Below are 21,951 nucleotides of genomic sequence, written 5' to 3' on the forward strand. Positions count from 1 at the left end.
CCCAGCCCATGTTTCCTTTCTTCCAGCTGCCATTTGCTTTCAGAGCCCCCCAGATCCAGCTGCCTTTCCTGAAGCCACTCACCCAAGCTCCTGCACTTCAGGTGCTTTAAGCCTCACCACTACGCCTGGTGGATAACGGGATCCACCATGGTTGTCACACTGTTGGAATGGCTGGAGATATTTTTGTTCCTTGAGACAAATCTGGCTGTTCCTTACACAGCAGTAATTTAAATCCCATCTCACATGCTCCCTCCTTGCCAGGGATCTCATGTGCCCCAGGCCTCAGGTGTGCAAGCTGCATGTCTGAATGCAAACAGGATGGGGACTTGATGCTCCATTGAGGTGCAGATTTAAGGACCAGCATAGAATGGGGGAGGGAACCCTCAAGCTGAGGTGGGTGTTCAGTGGAGGGGTGGGGAAAGGGGATCCTGCCCCAGCCCCAGGTAGGGGGATATCAGTCCATTTCAGGGCTGTAGCATCATCCCCAAAGCAGACAGCAGGGTAGGCAAAAGATGAAAGAAAACACACCAAGGCATCACAGAATATCCCGAGTTGGAAGAGACCATACAGTCTGATCCCAAATCCCTTGAATTCAGGGCACACATTGCCCAGGAGCAATCTGCACTGTTCCTTTGAAGCCCAGGCCACCACAGTGACAGGTGACACCGGGGAGGGCTGTGAGCACCGGTAGGTGGCAGGACCTGCCCAGCACCCAGCACTGCAGGACACCCCGGATGCAATTCCTCCCTTTCCAGACCAAAAGATCCCCCCTAAAGAGAAAAACACCCAGACTTTTGCAGCCATTCTATTCCTACAGCCCTATCAGAGCCCCACTGTGCCACTGACCAACACAGCTGTGGTCCCCATAGACACCCAGCACCTCCCAGCATCGCTCCCCATGAAACATGGCTGAGGCAGCACCCATTTCCATTTACATTCCTCCGCCGACGCATCCTCTCTAATAATATCACCCCAGATTAATTGGCACTAATACAAATGTACACAGCTCCATAAAAAGATGTCACCTCGCTCACAATGGGGGAAACGGCTGCTTGTGCATTATCTCTGCTCTGCAGGCATGTAATTCACTCCTCGGGAAAAAACATGCTATTTATTCTGTTACCCTATAACAATCACTCTGCAAACACAACGGGATGGGGAAGGAGGGAGGGGGGGGAGAAAAAATCCAAGAGGAGGGGCAGCTGCTGGCACCCATACCCACAAGGAGGTGTCCCCACACCATGCAATGGGGTGGGACACAGAATGACAGGGGATGCTCCTGCACCAACAGATCTGATATAAAGCAACTGCAAATTCTGAGGCCTGGAGGGGGGGAAAGAAGGGGAGATCTTGTAGGGTTTGGGTGGGTGATAATAAGCGAATTAAAAGGACAATGGCAAGGAATGAGCAAAGGGAAGGTCTGCAACCTGTTATCTCCAATCCCCCCTCAGTGCTGTGTGCTCCTTCCAGCTTTGGGGGATTCTTGCAGGATAAGGTGCAGCCACACACAGCCTGGGAGGGGTCCAGGGCACCACACATGGGGGTCTGTCCCCAGGGAGCTCTGTGGGACACTGTGCTGATTGCCATCGTACAAAGAGCCAGGAGAAATCAGTGTCTCCCAGCCAGGATTGCCCTCCAGGGAAGGAAATTTGGGCTACAGCCTCTCCAGGTCCACACATGCATTCACACTGTGTTTAATTAAAGGCTTCCTGCTGCCTCCCAGGGAGGATGGAAGATGCTGTGGGTTTGTGCCATTGGTATCCCCATCACCCTGACCCCAAAATCCCACTTGGACCCTCACAGGTGGCCTCCAAGCCCCATTCCCTGCCAACCCCATAGGGCAGGGGGCAGGCAGCCCTTGGGGCCATACATAGACATATGTGAGCTGTAGCAGAGAATTAAAGGGCACCAGATAGAGCCACGTGCCCGGTGCTTTGATGGCCTCCAGGAAAGATGCAGTTCAGGGCCAAATGAGGTGAAAAATGGTGTGGGACGTTTAGGGGCTGGACGGAGAACAGGGCAGGGAGCTCCGCAGCATCTCCACCCTCAATGGTTCCATTTTTACCCCTGGAACTCTTCTTAATTCCTAACTTAATTTCTTTTGACATCCTCATTGCCGGCTTGACCTCTTTACTGGAATCATGTGCTGCTTAAAACTCATTATCCCACCATTGAAACAGGAAGTTAATTAAAAACCCTTTAAAAAAGGAGGAGGAAAAAAAAAACCTAATAGATAGTGAGGAAAGAAAAAAAAAAAGAAGGGAAAAAAAGAAAGAAGAAATGCACACAAAGCACTGGAGGAGAGATGGGGGAGGACATGGCCACAGTGTGCCATGCTGTGCCGTGCCATCCCATTATGGGGTCCTGCAGTTTCCAAGGGCTGGGTTTTGCTGGCATAGGTTATTTTTGACAGCAGAAATAGGCTGGTTATGGAGCCACAATGGAATAAACCCTCTCTTGCCCCTGCTTGGCCCCAAACCAGCCTGTACCAAGGCTGGTACAGAGGTGCCATCATCTATCCCCATTGTGCCCTGGCTTGTTCCCACTGCCCTATGGACCTTGGTGGGATTTTGGGGGCTCTCTATCCTGGGATGGGGTTGGAAGAGCAGAATGAGGCACTGCAGGAACACTGAATTTCAGGTGGAGTGGGCAGGAGGGATATCACCCTGCAGAGCAGATGCCTCCAGATGTCCCTGTGTGCAAAGGCACAGGGGGACAAGGGCTCCCCATTCAGTACATCCCCTCTACGGGGGCTGTGTGTGCAAGGACAGGGGGGCTCCCCATTCCGTACATCCCTTCTATAGGGGCTGTGTGTGCAAGGACACAGGGGCTCCCCATTCAGTACATCCCCTCTATGGGGGCTGTGTGTGTCCCCCCCATTCAGTACATCCCCTCTATGGGGGCTGTGTGTGCAAGGACACAGGGGCTCCCCTCATTCATCCTCTCTGCGGGGGCTTGGAGGAATCTAGGACCCCAAGGCAGCACCGAAGACCCACCGTGTCACCCCAAAACCATTCGAGGTCTCATAGCGGGACACTGGAGACCCCAAATCGGGATCGGTGGAAGCAGGGCGGCGCTTGGAGACCCCAATGTTGGCTGATGACTCGCAGGAGGGCACAGTACCGAGTTAAGACCCCAATGGATCGCACCTAACCCGACCCCCCCCTTACACACGCACTTGGCCCCTCCCCACGCCGCGCAGCACTACGCCATCCGGTGGGCGCGGCTTAGCGGGGGGCGGCTGCCTATGGGCGGCCACGGTGAATGAATCCACGCCCCCGTGGAACGTTCCGCGCGTTTGAGCCGTCCCGGGCGCCCCATTGAGAAAATCCCGCGGCGGCGGCTGCGGCTCCGGCTCCGGCTCCGCCGTTCACGGCCCCGGCCCCGGCCCCGGCCCGGCAGCTCGGGGTTGGGGTGGTGGGTGTGTGGTTGGGGGGTGGGGGCGGGCGGGCATGAGAACAGCCGGGAGCCCGCCCGCCGCCACCCACCTGCCGCCAGCCCAGCCGCCAGGCTCGCCCCGAGCCGAGCGATGTCCAGGAGGAAACAGAGCAACCCCCGGCAGATCAAACGTGAGTCCCTCACCCCCCCCCCCCCCCCCCCCTTGTTTTTCCTTATTTATGTCTGTTTTTAATGATTTTATTCCCTCTTTAATGGCTTGATTTTATTATTCGTGTGTTTTTTATTTTTTGTATTTTTAATTCTTTTCCCTCGTTTTTATTATTTCTTTTTAATAATTCGCGATTATTCCGCACCGTTTCTTTTAATTATTTCTTATTACCCTTTTACACTCCGCCTCTACCCCCCCCAACCCCCCCCCTATTCCCCTCCACGCTGCCCACCGCCCTCCCCTCGGCTCCGCTCCCGATGCTGCCCTCGATAAGCGCCGCATATATTCCGCTCCGCGAGTCCCGGCCCCATAGATACCATCGCTCTGTCGGGACGGCCCTACAATGCCGATCGTATCGTTCCCACCCGCCGGAGCCGCCCACGGGGCTCTCGGTTCCGCGTGGGGTTCCCCCGACCTCCACGGGGCATCCCACGCTGCCGTGTGTCCCTGATGGGGGTGGAGGGGGGGGGAAGCCGGGATCCCCGTGGGGCCGTTCGGTCGCTGTCCCGCGTGGGTCCGTGGGATGCAGGATCGGGACTTGCCGTTTGTCGCTGTGTGTTATGAGAAATTCCCCCAACTGTTGGAAGTTTGTGCTGTCGGGCTCCTCCGGCTGCGTTTTCCTTTCTCTTCGTCGCCTTTTCTTTCTTTTCTCTCTCTCTCTTCTTTTTTTTTCTTTCCTCTTTCCCCCTCGAGTCGATGGAAGCGGGCGATAAGGCCGAGATGGGAGGATAGGGAAGGCTGGCCACCATGTGATAATAGGGCTTTATCTTTCTCTTGAAATAATTGCAAGGCTGAGTTGCACCTACCTGTTTCCCTGCCTGGGGTGATTGTTCTGGCGATAAAGCTCAGCAGACTTTTACCCGGCTGGAGTTAAAAATAGTCCCAGCTGCCTCCTCGGCTGGTTGTTGGGTTTGTTGTTTTATACATATATATTTTTTTTCTCTTTCTGATTATTCCCTGTTTCCTTTTATCCAACTTCTGTGGGTTCCTCTCTTTGCTCCCCAGCGATGGATCCGGGTCCCTCGTGGCCTCAGGGTGTGGAAAATGGGATAATACAGAGAGGATGCAGAGGGGCTATGGGGTGCTATGGGGCATGGGGGGGGGGCTGTGGGGTGAGGGCGGCTCAGCCCCCCCCCACACACACACACCACTCGCTGCAGAGATGCGAAGCACTGATACAGTGGGAGGCTGATCTCAGGCCGCCAGCGATGGCCAAAAGCGATTAAAAGCTGAAAGCTTGGAACCCTTCCTGTATGTGTCAACATGAAAACAGTCATTAGAGACGTGGAGCGCCGCGAGAGCGCGTTGCGCTGCCTCCGACAGCCCTCTCCCGAGGAGGGAAAGTATGCATGAATCAGGGCTCTGGTAACCAGACTCCTCTCATGTACAGACCGGACCTGTTTCCACAAAGTCTATCCTTTTTATCATCTCGGCTGGAGCATTAAAACCTCCTCCAGATCCCTATCTGCTTATTTTATTTTCCCTGGTGACGCTATGTTCCCTCTCTGTCTTCATCTCTCCCTTTTATTTCTTTTCTTCTTTTTTTTTTTTTCCTCTTTGCATTATGTATATTTGAAAAACCTGATGTGCAGCTCAGATAAGGGGAGATCGCGGCCGATCGCCGGCAGTGATAAGACAAAGATCAGACACTGGACTATATTTAACCGCCCGCTTCAACCTTCCCCTCTGCTCTGTGTGTGCTGAAGGTTTCCTCTCCCCACAGGGAGGGGTTCGGGGTGCCCCCCTCAATGCCACGCGATGGGAATGTGCTGATGGGCACATTGCATCCAGCTGTTGTGTTCTGCAGGGTCTCTGTGCCCTGTGCCATTCCCTATCCCACGTTCCCATGCTGTGTTTCCATCTACATGCCATGCGCCATTCCCTATCCCATGTCCCCATCCCTATGCTCTATCCATGTCCCATTGTCATGTGCCTGTCCCCATCCTCATGTTGTGCCCCCATCCCCGTGTCATTCCCTATCCCATGTCCCCAATTCCATGCTGTGTCCATGTCCCAGTGTCATGTGCCTGTCCCCATCCTCATGCTGTGTCCCCATCCCATGTGCTATTCTCTATCCCATGTTCTCATCCCTATGCTGTGTTACTGTTCCCCATTCCTTTCCCATATGCCATTTCCTATCTCATGTCCCCATCCCCATACCACATGCCTGTCCCTACACCACGTTCTTACCCCCTGGGGTGGCTCACCCCCCTCCTCCCACCATCACCACATTTCACACGCTGAGCTCCCTGCAGCTGCCGCCGCTTTATTTTCTTTTATTATTATTATATATATTTTTTTTTATTTGCAGCCTTTTGTTCTGCTGGCAGATAGATGTGAGGGGCTGATAGAGCCCAGGAGCTGATCCCCACTGCTGATAGCCCCGTGATATTTATTAACTTCAAACGCAGGAGCGCGGCTGATGAGTGAGCAGCTGGCGGCACGCAGCCCTGTGATGGGGGGGGGCGATAACATTGACCCATGCACCCCCCCTCCCCACCGAGGGCTGGTTTTAGTCTATAAACATATTAATTTCTTCTTTTTTTCCCTTTCTAAATGAGCTGGAAGTGAGCACTTTTGTTGTCATTGCAGGAGGCTGTGGGTTTTTTCTCTCTTTTTTTTTTTTTTCCTTTTCCCTTTCTATTCTGCTCTCAGCCGGAGCAGATCTGTGCTCTGATAAGCGCAGCCGATCTCCATCCTGATAGAGATCACCAACACAGATAGGGGCTGCTTATCTCTCCCAACCAGGCTGGAGCAGCGTTCGCTGCAGCAACAAACACAGCAACGAGGGGCAGAAGGGCTCCCACGCTCCCTTCCCTTTGCAATTGTGATTAATGCAGGTGCTTTAATTACCTGATGGGGGGCAGCTGTATGCATGTGCTGTTATTTCTCAGTGCGTTCTCCCCCCCCCATCACCACCACCCTGTGTGCAAAGCAGCCTCAAGTGGAAGCCAAGCTTATCACCTACAGATGTTGCATTACTTTGACGAGCACTGACTTTCTTTTCCGATCGCTATCTCTGATTCTGCTCAGCGCAGCAAACGCACGTGGGGGTGTGGGGGGGGGGAGGAGGGCTGTCATATTTTTGTCTGTGGATACTTTTTAATTGCCATATGATGGTGTTAGATAGCGAGCCCCGTTGGGGGGGGGAGGGTGATTTTCCTCTGTTGCAGTGCAATGGGGCTGTGGGCACTGCAGGAACCCCAGTGCTGGGATCTATTTTTGGTGCCAGCGGTCACCCCGCGGTGTCTGATCCTCCTGGTGCTCCTCCCGCTGTTGGCTCTGCGTCACTCCTCTCGGTACATGCAGGTGACTAACTCCCTCCGCTCTGTTCTTTCTATTTTCCTCCCTCCTTACCCACCCTCCTGTTGTTCTGCTGCTGCACTTTTCCATCCTCACCGCCCTCTGTGCCTCAGTTTCCCCATCCGCGCTGTTAGAGAGGAGTGGGTGGCAGACAGTGCGCTTCCCCCCCCTCCGGGGTTGGGGAGGATTCCCCACCTCATCTGCAGGGGAGACCCTGAGGATAAGCAGCACCTCCCTAAACCGGTCCTATCTGTGAGACTGGAGTTGGGGGGGGGGGGTGGTGCAGCCCCTCACATATCTTGCCAATGGGGACAGCCCCCACGTCCCACTGGGTTCTGCTGCTGTTCCCATGGGCGCTGCCACCCCGCGTGCCAACCCCTCCCCTCTTGTGCAAGCCCCTCCGAGCTCCTGCCAGCCGTGACTCAGTGCTGGCAGGGCCCCGTGGCATCACTGCCCCCGCAGCCAGCTGCTGCCATCCCCTTGGGATGCACACAGAGGTGAGGACCCAGCGTGGTCCATGGGAGCATATATATGTGTATATATATATAGGATGGGGTGGCCCAGGCTTGGCTGCTGGTGCTGTGATGGTGGGCATGTGGCCATCAGTGCTATGGGACATCCCACCTTCCTGGGTCTGGTTCTGCATGGTCACCAGCTCTGCTCACAGCAGGGTGAGGGCTTTGAGCCAGCTGTAAGTGATGCTCTGAAGTTAGAAAAAGGCAACCTCATACCCCATGGGGCTGGGGGAAGGGTTGATGCTGTGGTTGGTGGCACAGGGACAGCTCAATTCTGTCTCCTCGTGGCATGATCAACACTTGGATGCTACGCTCTGGGCTGTGCCAGTTGTTGGGCTTGCGTGGGCTGCTACCCCAGCTCAGACCCATCCAAGGGTCTGTCCCCAGGCTGCTGTCCCATAAGCCCCGTGTCATCCTCCCCACTACCTGCAGGATGAGAACTGTGGTGAGCTGGGGTTACTGCCAGGGTTCTGATGGGGACGAGCACCACGCTTTGGGTCTCTGTCCCCAGCACCTGGAGTCGCAGGGCTGTCTGTGGGATCTGTGCTCTGTGTGCAGACTGGTGAGGTCTCTGTGTTTCTCTCTCTTTCTCTGAGTGGATCGTGAGGCTTTTGCTGAGTTGCAGGGTGGTGATGCAGGCTGGGAATGAGCTGTGATGTCCCAAGGGCTGTTGTGGCAGATGGAGCAGTGGATAGGGCAGAACAGGGGCACTGGATGGCAGTATCCCAAAGGCAGCTGTGGACCCAGCAACACCTTGCCCTGCATCCCTCTGCGTGTCCCCATCTCAGATGCCCACAAGTGGGAGATGGGCGATGGGGGCATCCAGAATTGGTGGTGTAATGCACAGCATTGGGGTGGATGGCACCACATCCATTGCAAGGATGGCACTCGGACAGGGAGCAGAAGTGTTGGCCAAGCCTGGGGCAGAGCTGCTGCACCCTGCAGTTTGGGGTCAAGTAAATCCTTTGTGGGCAAGGGAAGAGGCCTCATCCTCAGCTCCTGGAGGAAGGGGAGGTCTCCTCTAACTCAGAGCTCGCCGGTTTCGTCCCGTGACCGCCGCAGCCGCCTGACTCAGGAGTTTTGGCTGCCCCGGCTCAGCGAGGCTGCTGTCCCGCTCCATATTTTATCAGAAAAGTTCAAGTGTTTCGGGGGTAATGAAGTTCCCTCTTCCGACGGCCGCCGCAGTGAAGGCTGCGCATTGTTCCTGTAGCAGCATGTTTTTTCGGAAGGGATGAAATGCTGAAAGGAATGTAACTGCTGACCTTGGGCTGCAGCGGGGTTAAGGAGTGTGTGCCTATGAGTCACTCCCGATAAGAACCTTCCACGGCTTTTTCTTTTTTCCTCTTTTTTTTTTTTTTTTTCCTTTCCCCTCCAAAATAATTCTTTATCTCCCGTTTCTCACATCAACATATTTTCTTGACATCTCCCATTCAATAGGAAGCGGGCCTCTCTCTTTCTCTCTCTCTCTCTCTGCCCATCTGATGCAACAGGGTCGCATGGTGGTCATCCTTTGGCACAGCGGGGTCACTGAGCGCAGCGCCATCATGGCGGTGCCACCCATGCTGGGCACATCCCCATTCCTGGCACTTGGGGTGGCTCACGGTGCTCCATCTCCCAGCCGAGGCCTCTCGCACTACTTCCAGCTCTATGATAATGCGGAAAGTTGAACTGGCCCCATTACTGCGCTGCGATGGTTGCGGCGATAAGGCTGCGATAATGGCAGCGATAGCGGCAGCTCGGTAGCCAATGGCTCTGCTGCTCCTCCCATTAACATTCCCCACCACGGCCCGGCTCGGAGCTGCCTATCTGCTCTCCATTTCCACTCCTCCGCTAGATAAGAATGGAAATACTGACTTCATAGCTCACTGATTAAAGTGTCTGGATTTCTTGATAATACACAGATAAATTATGTTTTTCAAAAAGAAGGTAGGGGAGGGAAAAACCTCCGGTCCATTTTTATGATTTTTTTTTTTTTCTCTTTTCATTCCCTTTCCCTCCTTCTTATGGTGAGGTGGGGCACAGCAGGCAGCAGCTTTTGGGGTCTGAGTATACAGGGCTGTGTGCTTCCCGTGCTGTGAGCTGGATCACATCCTCACTCCATGCATGCCATGGCTTCATGCAGTCATGCTGCATGCACTGCATCCCCAGCCATGAGAGTTATGTCCATAAGGATGGTGGCACTTCGCCACCTGGGACCTGCTGGCACCGTGCTTTGCTGCATGCCAAGGGGATGCTCAGCTTCACCCTCTGCCGTGATGCCACGTGGTGTGTGGTTGTTCCCAATGGACTGCAGCCAGCTTGCTGCGCCTGGCGATGCTTTTCCTTCTGGACCTCCTCACACCCTCTAGCTTTGCTTCCAGGACTTCTTCCCATCTCTTTTCTTCATCTGCTCGTTGCACTCTGTGTGTCAGGTTCAACCCTGCGATGCTGCTACGTGGTTTGGCTTTGGGTCCAGCCCCATTCCATAGGCCCATCCTCACTGTTATCCCATCCAGCCTTAAGGATGCTCAAACCTTCCTGCCCGGTGCCCTAAAAAATCACTTTTATTGCATCTTTTCTTAAATTTTGCTGATGTTCCTCAGCCATCCTTGTCGGAGTCAACGGGACTCGCAGGCTTTTTGGTTCCTAGCACAGGGAAAGGTATCAGCTGTGGGAATCTCAGTTTGTTCCATCCAAATATAAAACTAAAGAGCAAACAGTATAAAGTTCATTTTTTAATGTGCTGCCCCATTCCAGTTGGGCTGTTCTCTTTATTTTTATTTTTTTTAGAGGAACTGCGATAAAAAGCAGCGATAAAGCCAGGACTGTTTTGTGTAGGAGTCGGTATCTGCGTTATCTATCTCCCTTTTTCACTCTCCGAGCAGCTCTGTTGTTTTTTACCCTTATCTCGCTCCACCAAAATGCCAAGAACAGGAAAAAAAAAAAAAAAAGAGAGAGAGAGAAAAAGAAAAGCAACCCAAGCACACGTTGTGTGCAGACACCAACCCGGCACTGGGGGCTGCTGGGGGGCACAGGGGGACTGCAAAGGGCACTGGGGGCTGCACACCCACAGGGGTAGTGAGGGATGCAGGAGCCCAACTGATGGCTCTGTTGCACACTGTGCCTCACAGGGATGTGCTGTGCTCCCTATACCTGCTTGTCCCCATGTTATTGGTGGTGGAGTTGGGTTTGGTGGCGTGTTGGGGGAGTGGAAGCATCCCCAGCAAGCAATGTTGGTGGCTGGTGGGCTTCCTGCTGTGCCCTCATCCTCTTGTGATGCTGTTGGTGGCTGAAGCTTCAGGCTTAGGGGCACAATCCGGTCCCATCTCTTTGCTGGCAGTTGTTTGGATGGAGGGATTTGGGGTTCCCCAGGTTGGGGACCTGCAGCAGTAAGAGGTGATGGATGATCCTATGTGGGTAGGGGCGATTTGTCACTGGATTAGCACAGATCGTGAATTCTGGCTTTTCCGTCACCTGCTGTTTATGGTGTCTGTGGTGCTGTACAGTGGGTGAGCATCCTCATCACTCCCTGTTCCGATCACACCCCATCCTCATCCCCATTCCTCTCTATCCCATCCCCTCCCATCCTCCAGGGCCTGCTAGTGCCAGGGTCCTGCACAGGAGCAGGGCATCATTATTCCAATTTGAAGAAAAAAATACAGAAATGGAGATATTCACCAAAAAAAGTCCCTTTAGCAGCCAGCAGCCAAGGCCCATTTGCTCCCTGATCCTTTGGGGGCCATTTCCTGGACCACATAGTTGTGCCACCTGATGACAGTTGTGCATCCCCTCGTGTCCTTGCATCCCGCATGGTGCTGCCTCAGTTTCCCCTCCATGTGGAGGCATTACAGCATCTTCTTTTCTACCCCATCCTCTGGCAGCAGATCGCATCCCCATTTTTGTGCAGCAATCTGCTCCAATCCATCTGATGCGCCGGGGCCAGGGACGGCTCTATTAGAAGCTTTCCTCTCTTAAAATCTATCAGGGCTTTATCGGCCCCATCTGAAACGTAAAGTCACTTCATTGTCATTGTTCCTGTATTTTCTTTCTCATTATTTCCCCGTGCCCCCCGCGGCCGCTCCCCCCACCCCGCGGCGGCTGTTTGATACGATGCGGGCTCTCTCGCTATTAGTATTAGTAATCGCGTCCCCTGAAGTGAAACAATCTCCTGTAATCTATCAGCGGTTTATCGGCCCTATCTGAGCGCCGGGAATGGCTGGGCTCGGCGATGGCGCCATGCTCGGGCGCTGATAAAGTTACAGAGTTCAGCCGGTGATGAATGTTAAGTAACTGCACCCCGCGCAGATAGGATGTGGACTTGGCAGGGGGAGCAGCTCCGGCTGAAACCAATCTCTCCCCTATCAGCAGGGCTGGTTTTTCTCAGGCTCTGCCTTTCGGCTCAGCTTTTTCTTCTCTTTTTTTTTTTTCTTTTTCTCACTCTCCACGTGCGTGTTTTGGGGTGAGCATCGCTGTGGGTGTCGAAGCGGAGTGCTGGATGGGCTCTGATCTAACATCATCTTCTTCCATCACTCCAAAGAAACCTATGGAACTCAGAGGGGTGGTTGGGAGGTCTGTGGGACCTCTCCCTATCCAGGCCCTGATTGCTTTGGGGGACGCTCAAGGATACAGGAGGCATGTTGTGGCTTTAGGTTGCCATCCCAATGGGGCATGCACAGGGAGAGTGCATCTATGCCTTAGGAAAGGTGCCACCCATATCTCACCATTGTCCCTTAGCCTCTTGCTGGTGGTGTTTGTAGAGCTGCTGTTTTCATCTCAGAGCGTTCCCTTCGGGATGCAGGTGACCCCTGCAGCCATTGAGTTGGTGTCGCCATGCACTGAGGGACCCGACAGAGCATCTCCCCCCGGTAGCAAGACACCCTCATTCCTATGGTGCAGACATAAGCATCCTCCCCCCGCGTCTCCCCAGATATATGTATTTATTATTTCTTTTCTTCCTCACCCTTTTAACACAAGGGAGCCGCAGGGTGAGTTTATCTGGGCGCGATAGAAAAGAGCTCCCGATTCGAGATAGGTACAGCTGGGGCTGGCCCCAACATTATCAGCTCCGTGCATGGGGTTGATATTAAAAATGCTGATATCTTCCAAGCGGGGGGTGTGGGGATGCCGTTCCAAACCTGTGCTTGGGCTGATAGGGACAGTTTTGCGCACAAAAAAGCTCGTTTGCCCCCAAAATGAGTGAGACCGCATCGCTGAGGAGTATGTTGCAGTTTTGGTCAGGTTAGGATGGGAAAGGTCAGCCACAGGGAGGACAGAATAACCCTGTGGATAGCTCGGCCTTTGGGGACTCGTGTCATTTCCTAGCCACCAAAGCCTCTGTTGGCCGCAGCTCCTGGCACCTTCTGTGCTGCTCAGGGCACCCGAGGCCATGCAGAGCATTAGGGCTGCTGGAAAAGAAACCTTAATAAGTGCCGGGAAAAAAAATTGGGTGAGAAGTGTGGGCTGCTGGCCCATCAGATAGTGGCGGTTTTGGATCACCCTGCAGCCCAGGTTGCTCCCCAGGCATCACGTGCTGCAGGGCGGCTGCAGCACAACCTCAGTACAAGACCCTGGGGAATCCCCATGCAGCGATGGATGTGGCCGAATTGCTGCACAGCAATGGGGATGGCTTTATGGGGTGGGGGCTGGAGGGGTGTAGCACAGTGTGTGGTTTGGGGACATCCAGTTGTTGATGGTGCAGATGGGAACCAATACAGACTGGGGAGGGGGTGGGTTGTTCAGGGAATACTGCTGGCTGTGGCTCTTCTCTGCAGCTTAGGGCTGGTTTAGGGGAAAGATTTGGGGTTTAGAGGTAATTTGGGATTTAGAGGCTGCTGGACTGTCTCAAGGCACTCAGGCTTGTGGCATTGCATCTTCATTGCAGTGCAACTGATGAGCAACCCATCATCCCATCCTGGTGGTTCTCCATGCACTGGGAGGCAGAACCTGGTGGGGATGCTTTCCTCGCTGATGGGGATTGGGATTGGTTTTTCTCTGCATCTGGAGCTTGAATTCTCTTCTTAATTCAGAATGTCGGTGTAGGCATCAGGTGGAGTGTGGGGGATGTGGTGGACGTGAAGAATGAGGTTGTTATATGGCTGCTTGCCACTGGCTGACCCCACAGCTGTGCCCATGGTTCTGTGATGCTGACCCCAACCCCATAGGAATGGGGACACTGGAGTCTCTGGGCACCAGGGTGGCTCTCCTTCCCCATTATCTCTTTTGGGTGATTTGGGGTGAAATGTGGGTTCACCCTTCAGTCTGTGGCTCACAGCACTGTGCGGTGTAAATCCCTTTTATTTAAGCCATCTCCTGTACTTTGATGCATGCTGATAAAAGCCAGCAGCTTGCAGGTCACCCCAGCTTGCACGTGCAGTGCTGCAGCTTGCGGGACCGCTTCCATGGGCTCCTCCTCCTCCTCCTCCTCCCCACTCAGAGCCGGTGGGAAAGTCTGGATCTGTTGCTATTTTCTATCTGTTATCGCAGCCCCTTATCGCTTTGCTCTTGTCTGCATGCCTGCTCTCAGTGCGCCCAGGGTCTCTTTCTTGGCAGCACGGAAAAGTCCCCTCTTTTTTTTTTTTCCCATTTGATTTTTCCCAAAGTTGGAGCTAACCCAGCCAAGGGATGGCCAAAGCTCCTTGTTTTGAGGGTACAAAGGTGTGGGGTTCGTGGCTGAGAAGGGTCGTCATTCTCCCCCCCTCAGTGTTGGTAAATGGGCACGTCACACACCTCAACACAAGTTCTTACATTCGCTGTGATTCAGAAAATAAAACCCCTTGTTATCAAGGAAGAATAAAAAGAGAAAGAGAGAGAAGGAGGGAGGAGGAAGAAGAGTTAATCGCCGAGCAGAGGATCTGGGAGCAGAGCGCTTTTGGGCTCTTCCCTTCGCTGTAAAGCCAGCCTCAGTAATTCAGTTTTAAAGCATGAAAAAAGGGAGTTGATGAAATTCCGCTATCAGCACCGAACCAATATGCAAAATATCTCGCCGAAAATCAAATAGCTATTATGTTTTCATTTCCATTTCAGCGTATTTGCTTAATGAAGAATAGACAGATCAGGCAAGCGGAGGGAGGCTGTGTGCGGCGATAACTGCGCAGGGCTCCCAGCAATCCCGCAGAAATGACGCTCTGCTCCGACACTCTCTCCCTCCTTTTATTTCTTCTTTTCCTTTTTTCTCCTCCTTTTCCCTCCTTTTTTATTGTTATTATTGTTTTTTAATGTAGCCGAGGGCTCCTTTAAGCCTCACAGCCATCGGTGCTTCCCTGAATGGGGCTGGGATGCTGTGTGCGGGGCTGCACCCCTGGGGCTGTGGGTCCAGATGCAGTGGGTACTGCCTGCCCCCACCCAGTACAACCCTTCCCAGTAGGCATCCCATAGCAGTGCATTCTCAAAAACGTGAGTTCTTTGAATGGTTTTTATCCCCATTGCATCTCAGGGTGGGATGTTAGTAGGGTGGTGCCATTGGGGCGCCCATTGGGGCACTTCTTGGGATGCCCATTGGGATGCTTATTGGAACACCCAGTGGGATGCTCATTGGGATACCCATAGGGATGCCCAGTGGGATGCTCACTGGAATACCCATTGGGACACCCATGGGCACACAGCCCCCATCCCCATTGGTCTCTCTCCATCCCTCTGTGTCAGTGCTGTGCCAGAGCAGCACGATTCGGGTTAACTTTATCAGGAGCCCGAGAGCTGGGAAGGCGTGAAAGAAAAAATTAGCCTAACAATGTTTCATTTACTGCGAGAGAAACGATTTGTTAGCCGGCGATTGTTTCTGAATATTATCAGAGTCTTTTTAATTGTGCTGGAACTGAAATTAGCAGAATTAGAATAAATTGCCTTCCCTTCTCTGGCAGCCTCTTTATTCACGCTCATTGTTGTCTGCTTTGTATAGATTATGGCCCTTTGTTCTCCCGCTGTAAATATACATGCCTGGAGTCACGGCGAGCGGTGGAGGGCTGCAGCCCCATCCCGCCGCTGTGCTCCCTGCCCGCTGTGCCATGTGCTGGGGGTGTGCCTTAATTTGGTACGGGAGGGATGCTGTGTTGCCATGGGGATGGCGGTGTGGTGAGGTACCTGCGGTGCATCCCTCCTGCACCATGCATTGTCCCCATGTGCATCCCTCCTGTGCAGCCTGCCACGTCCCCATGTTCATCCCTCCTGCAATAACCCTGCATGCCTCCTTCGTGCACTGTGTACCCTACTCACACCCTGTTTCCACCTGATATACCTCCCCAGTTTCCTCCAGCACAGCAGGAGGATGCGCACCAGAGGCATCTCCATTCCTCTGGGACCCCCATTGGGAGAAGGGTGTGGGGACCACGGGGGATGCTCTGTGGGGTCCCTCGATGAGTGTGGATGCCACTGCTTTGCAGAGGACTGTGCTGACCACCCTCTGTGCCCCACAGGTTCTCTGGGAGCCATGGAGGAAGGTGAGGATGCTGCTGTGGGCAAGCAGAGCCCCATGGAGAGGGACGGGGCCACCTCAGAACGCGAGGGCTCAGCGGACTGCGATGCCTGCAGCCCCCCCAGCAGTGAAGGTGAGAGCCCCTGCGTGTCATCACCTTTTGTTCCATATTAGCAAACAGAGCATCCCATCAGGGGTTCAGTGGAGGGTTCAGCAAAGCGCTGGTGTTCCTGGAGGCTCCATCCTGAGATGATGGCTAGGAAAGAGGATGCTCTCGGTGGGCTGTGGGCATGTAGGGGACCACAGCTGTGGACAATTTGGACATGTTGAGGTTAGACCACACATGGGGCTATGCTGGATCCCAAAGCAGGTTGGGATGCCTCCCTGCAAACATGTTGGCACTGTCATGGGGAGTGATGTGGGGACATAGAGGGACCCCTGAGGTTGACATTGGTGCAATGGGATGGGGACAGAGCCAATGGGATGGGGACAGAGTTGTGCCGCTGCCTCCCGTTTCCTGCCCGCTGCCGCCTGCCTGCCGCCTGCTGCCCCACCCCGGGGCCCAGATAGCCCTTCAGTTCCTTCCTGCGGAGGTGGGGGCAAACCCTAATCAGCCACCCAGCAAGATAACAGCAGCAGGGCACGGTGCGTGGGGCTGGTCAAGAGGCTCCCGGTGTGCACCCCAACCCCAAAACCATGGGGTCAGAGAGCGGGGAGTCCAGCGAGCGCCCCAACCCCAAAATATGGGGTCAGCCCCACAGAGGCAGAGTTTTCTTAGGAATGGGGAGTGTTATCTGATGGGGGCACAGAGCTGGGAGCCGGGCGCGGAGCTGCACCTGGCACTGGCCCGGCTCGATAAAGAGGTGATAGCAGAGATAATGCCGAGCAGCAATAACGGCCACTAAAGCTTTCAGCGAGATGGATAAAAATCAATATGCCAGGCACTTTGATTTATAGCCAAAAATAATAGGACTTTTATACCCGGTGATTGATTTATTTGATGTTAATCATTCCGCTTATCACCTGTATTAATAATCTGCCATGGCGGTGACGTCACCCCGGGGTGTTCGCTCCGGCGCCTATCGATTGGGCTCCGCGCGGCTGATCCGCCCGGGACGAAGGCAAACATGTACTTTGGGCACTAATCTTCCACACTGTCATATGCAGATAGGCTCTTATCTGCCGCATCTCCAACAGCAGTTAATGGAGAAAATAATTGTTATCAAGTTGCTATGAATATGCCACAAATAGAGCCGTGACGGGAGAGTGCAGCGGGTGACGTGGGGCTGTGGTGGGGGTCGGGGTGGGGTGGAGGCACTGGGGTCCTCATGGGTGTAGTGCATTGTGTTGTGGGTTTGGGGTCCCAATGGATGTTGGGTGTTTTGTGTGTTTGGGATCCCCGTAATTGTGGTGTGTTGTGCCATGGGTTTGGGTCCCCATGGATGTGGTATTTTGTGTGGGTTTGGGATCCCTGTAGTTGGGTGTGTTGGGTGTGTTCAGGGTCCTCTTGGATGTGGTGTGTTGTACTGTGGGTTTGGGGTCCCCATGGGTGTGGTTCATTGTGCCATGGGTTTGGGGTCCCTGTGGATGTAATGTATTGTATGGGTTTGGGGTCCTTATGAGTGTAGTTCACTGTGCTGTGGGTTTGTGGGGTCCCCATGGATGTGATGCGTTGTGTGGGTTTGGGGTCCCCTTGGATACAATGTGTTTGCCATGGGTTTGTGGGGTCCCCATGGACATGGTGCACTGTGCCATGGATTTGGGGTAGTCATGGGTTTGGGGTTCTCATGGATGTGATGCATTGTGTGGGTTTGGTGTCCCCATTGTGTGGGTTTATGGGGTCCCCATGTGTGTGGTGCATTGTATCATGAGTCTCTGGGATCCCTGTGGATGTTATGTGTTATGTGGGTTTGGGGTCCCTGTGTATGTGGTGCATTGTGCCATGGATTTGGGGTCCCTGTGGATGTAGTTTGGTACAGGGGAGGTGCAGGGTTCTTTGTGTAGGCCGTGTATTGAGGTGCTCCGTGTTGATTTCATGTTCTTCTGCTGCAGAGGTGGAGTGCAAAGATGTCCCGGAGAGCCCAAAGGAGACAGAGAAATCAGATCCTGGAGAAAACACACAGGAGCTGAGCTCTTGGAATGGGCCAGGTGGGTCCCTGCGCGGCCATCACTGTGTGCTCCTATTGCAGAAGTGGGGCTGAGACTGGGGCATGCTGCAATCATCGTGCCTCCTGCCAGACTCCATGCAGAGGGTGATGGGCACAGCATCCTGTGTCCCCTGCTTTGCCATTGGGACCATAAAGGCCATCAGGGCTGCAGTGTGCAGAAGCTCTGTCCTGCCCCATGTTCTCACGGGGCACTTTGCAGGCATCCTGGTAACCACTTGAGTGGTTTTGTGATGCTTATCAAAACCCCAAGACACAGCTCGGGCCATCTATCTCCCCACTGGTATCTCCACGCCACGCTCGCCGGGTGCCCCCGTGCCCTATCGCGCCTATCTGCAAACCTCCACGCTGATGGGGAGAAGGTCGGGGTTCCCCCATGGAGATTAGGTCTGTGGGTGTGTGCGTAATGGGACCTGATGGCTCTGGGGTGACCGTTCCCCACTGAGTGGGTGTGCTGTGTTTTGGGGTCCAGTGCTTTGGATGATGGGATGTGTGTGTCCCATTGGCAGCCTCACAAAGCAGCACGCTTCCTCCCCATTGCACGTGACTGGAAGGGGTGACCCCAGTGCTGGATAATTAACCCCAGCCCAGAGATGTATGGGGACACCCATTGCGTCCCCACGGCTGCATGCAATGCAGAGCCCTGGGAAGGTCTGCCCAGCACTGCACGTGTGCAGCAGCTGCCCCAATCCCCACAGATGGGCCCCGCTCCCCATCTGAGGGGAAGCACACAGCAGCCCCACTGATACCCCATCCCTTCCTGCAGGAAGGAGCTGCGAGGCCGTCCTGGCTCCTCCTTATCTCCTCTCTGGCCCTTTGTCCCTGTGACCGCGATGCATCGCTCCTAAAAGCAACCCTTCCCCTCCCAGCAATCCCAAACCCCATCCCTTTCTCCCACCACAGCATTTTACATGCCTGGTCCTTAGGGGCTTCCATGGGGTTGCACTGCAGCAGGATGCAACGTGCTCCCCAAAATGAGCACCACGCAGTGCAGCGCCCAGCTCCGACCATGCCTCCCCTTCCCCCCATCTCCGCAGCGGGTTATTTGCATTCTTTATGTAAAAGAGATTTTATTATCGCCTTCTCCCAGCCCATCTCTATTCTGGTAATTGGAGTGGTATTAATTTCTGTGTGGCTGGGAGTTGATGGCGGTCCGGCGATGCTGCAGCGATAGGGTGTTCCTTTCGCACCAACCGCCGCGATAGCCCGTCTATCAGGCGCTCTGCAGGCTCTGCACTTATCAGGGATGGAGCTGGCAAAAAGGGAAACTCTGAGCAGCCTGAATTTTCTTTTTATCTGGCAGGATCCGCCGTATGTCAGCAATGGCAGCCGCGAAGATGCAGTGTGTGTGTGGGGGGGGGGGGGGGGGATGTGGGCTGCTCCCAGCGCCTTTGTTCGCACTCCGTGGGGTCTTGGGGGTCTGCAGGGCTCTATGGGTGCTCATCCTTTGGGATGCTCTTCCAGTGGTCTCAGCAATGGGATGACATAGTCACCTCATCACCTTTCTGCTGCAGTGCCCGTGTGGGGACCATCCTGGCTTTCCTTGGTCTCATGCAAAGGAGGTGTTGTTGCTGGGGGGGGTGAGGGGGGTTGAGTATTTTTTTTTTTATCTCTGGAATGACCTTGTTGGCAGGGGTTCTGATACGTGAACAGCTGATGGCTGGAGTCCATACTCCTGCACTTGGGAGCGCTGCAGATGGGTTGGTGTTGCAGGGGGACTGCTGGCCAGGCGCCCTTTGGTCACTTTGGGGCGCTTTCTGGAGAGGTGTTGGTGTGGGAGCTCTATCCGGGTCCTAGAGGGGGGTTTGCCCCCATCCCATCCCTCAAACCATCCCATGACCAGCATTCTCCCAGCCCCATCTTTGCACCTCTCCCACTCATTTGGGAGCTGGGCAGCACTGCAGCCCTCCAGCCCCTCTCCAATGCGGAGAATTGGGCTTACAGGGTTGTACCCTCTCCCGGTCTCCATTGCCTCTTGGAGGGGTACAGTGAGTGGCTCTAAATTAGGTGTTGGCATGGAGAATGTGATGCCACACCAATAGCAATCCCCTGCCCACACCTCCACAGTGCCACCCAGGTGTGGGGCACAGTGTCCCTCCCCACAGGGCCATCAGGCTCCAAGGGTCGCATTGCCCCCATCCCCATTTCAGACCCAGTATCCATCTTTGCCCATCTCCGCATGCTCTCCCAGCTCCAGTGTAGAGATAACACACTCAGAGCCATTTTTTTTTCCTCCATCTAATTAAAACTACAAACTTTTTTCTTTCCTTTTGTTCCTTCCCCCCTCAGTCCCTCCCCCCCCCCTTTCCCTCTCTGGTTCGGTTGTGTTTATCTGCGCCCTGACTCCTGCCCGAATAATCTCTCGCCGCCCGGAGCTGGTGTGCAAACCTCAAGGTTTATTATCGGGGTGAGCAGGGCACGGCAAGGAGGGACGGCTCGTCCTGACGGACAGCCCCTGCTCTCCCCCTTCCCCTCCACAATGGTATGTGTGGGTGGGAAAAATTATTCCAGCTATTTCTCTTTTTATCGCCCGGAGCCGGGCTGAGCGGCAGAGAGTTGTGTTTGTGGTAGATTGCTAGGAAGGAAGGAGGAGAAGTTGGGGTTTGGGGTGGCTGCCCCATGAGATGGGGGTCCTGCTCCCCGTGCCCAACTTGCTTGTGGTGTGGCAAAGCTCTATGATGGCACTGGGAGCAATGGGGCTGCATCAGGGCTGGTGACACTTGTCCTGTGTTGGGGATATTGGGAACGTGGCTGTCACCTTGCTGCTTGGACACACTGTAGGGTGATGGGATGCTCAGGGTAATTGGGATGGTATCAGTGTGTGGGGATGTTCAGGGTGGGGTGGGGACACTGCTGGAGCAGATGGATGTATGTTTGCCCCTATATCTGCTGCACACTGAAAGTTTCCCTTCTTGTTGGGGGGTTTTCTGATTGTATTCCTTAATAATCAACTCTGCCACCCCATAGTACACTCAGTGCAGCCAAGAGCTGTGGGGCCAATCATATCCTGGCAGGAAGGGCACCCATTCTGTGCTGGAATGAGGCGTGATGGCATCTCCCACCAGGGCAGCCATTATGGTCTGAGGGAGAGGCAAGCTCCAAGCTGCCTTTGTGCCACTCATCCCGCTCCTGCTCTTCCCTTTATGCGAATGGGGATCCCTTGGCACCACACCACCTGTATTTGTGGGATGCAGGATGGGGGGACCCTTTAGGAGCGTGCCCCCATCCATCTGTGAGACTCAGCAACGCCCCGAATGCAAACCCAGCTATCGGGATGCATCCTGCTGGGGCAGGGCACCACAGCTCCCTGGGGTACGTGGGCACCACGTGGCACACCTGGTACCAGCACAGCTGGTGAGCGGAGCCCCGTGCCCTCCTTCCCTCCACCCCCCACCTGCACCCGCCGTGCTGCTCAGGGTAGGTAACAGCTCCTCCATTAACCAGGGTCAGGGTTCAGCATGATAAAGATTTGCTGTTGTACCGTGGCAAAAAAAAAAAAAAAAAGAGGAAAAAATCAATAAGTGGTGAGCGATGGTGGGGAGCGATAAGGGCAGAACTCTCCCCCCAACCCAGGCAGCAGAGAGTTATGCATTCACCCCACCCCCCTAAAGGAGCCCAAAGGCACAGATAGGAGCCACCCATGAGGTCAGGGCTGTCCCACGATGGTCTGGGATCAGTGGGAGAGGGGTGAGAGCCACCCAAGCCCCCATTCTCGCCTGCTCTAATTTAAGCCCCGCTCACTCCTTTGTTGTTCCCAAGGCTGCCCTGATTACTCGAGCACCCAGGACGGCAAAGCCGGGATAATCTCCTTAGCCCCTTTGGAGAGATTTCCCTTTGTGAGCGGAGGTGAAGAGTGGAGATGCTGCGTGTTTGCAGCTTAAGACTCTTCCCAATCGGCTCCCTCCATCTTATCGGCGCGGTGCCATCACATCATTGCGCTAGTTGAGTTGTCAGGATTTATTCCTTCCGCCGCAC

The 21,951-nt window shown here is 54.4% G+C and overlaps 1 protein-coding gene across 2 annotated transcripts in view; it reads left to right on the forward strand.

The window, feature by feature from the left end:
- Positions 1-3,237: 3,237 nt before the first annotated feature.
- ZFPM1 (zinc finger protein, FOG family member 1) overlaps positions 3,238-21,951 on the forward strand; it is a 29,023-nt gene continuing 10,309 nt past the window's right edge. The window contains exons 1-3 of one of the 2 annotated variants that reach the window (XM_015874392.3): positions 3,238-3,569; positions 15,813-15,944; positions 17,864-17,959. In XM_015874392.3, the coding sequence (XP_015729878.1) occupies positions 3,530-3,569; positions 15,813-15,944; positions 17,864-17,959 (268 nt within the window). In that variant the 5' untranslated portion in view covers positions 3,238-3,529. Of the gene's footprint in view, positions 3,570-6,708; positions 6,917-15,812; positions 15,945-17,863; positions 17,960-21,951 lie in introns of those variants that run through there. The other variant, XM_085551182.1, reaches the window with a different exon arrangement.

This window comes from Coturnix japonica, chromosome 6, assembly GCF_054131305.1.
Source record: "Coturnix japonica strain WE chromosome 6, WE-NBRP24, whole genome shotgun sequence".
Lineage (NCBI taxonomy): Eukaryota > Metazoa > Chordata > Aves > Galliformes > Phasianidae > Coturnix > Coturnix japonica.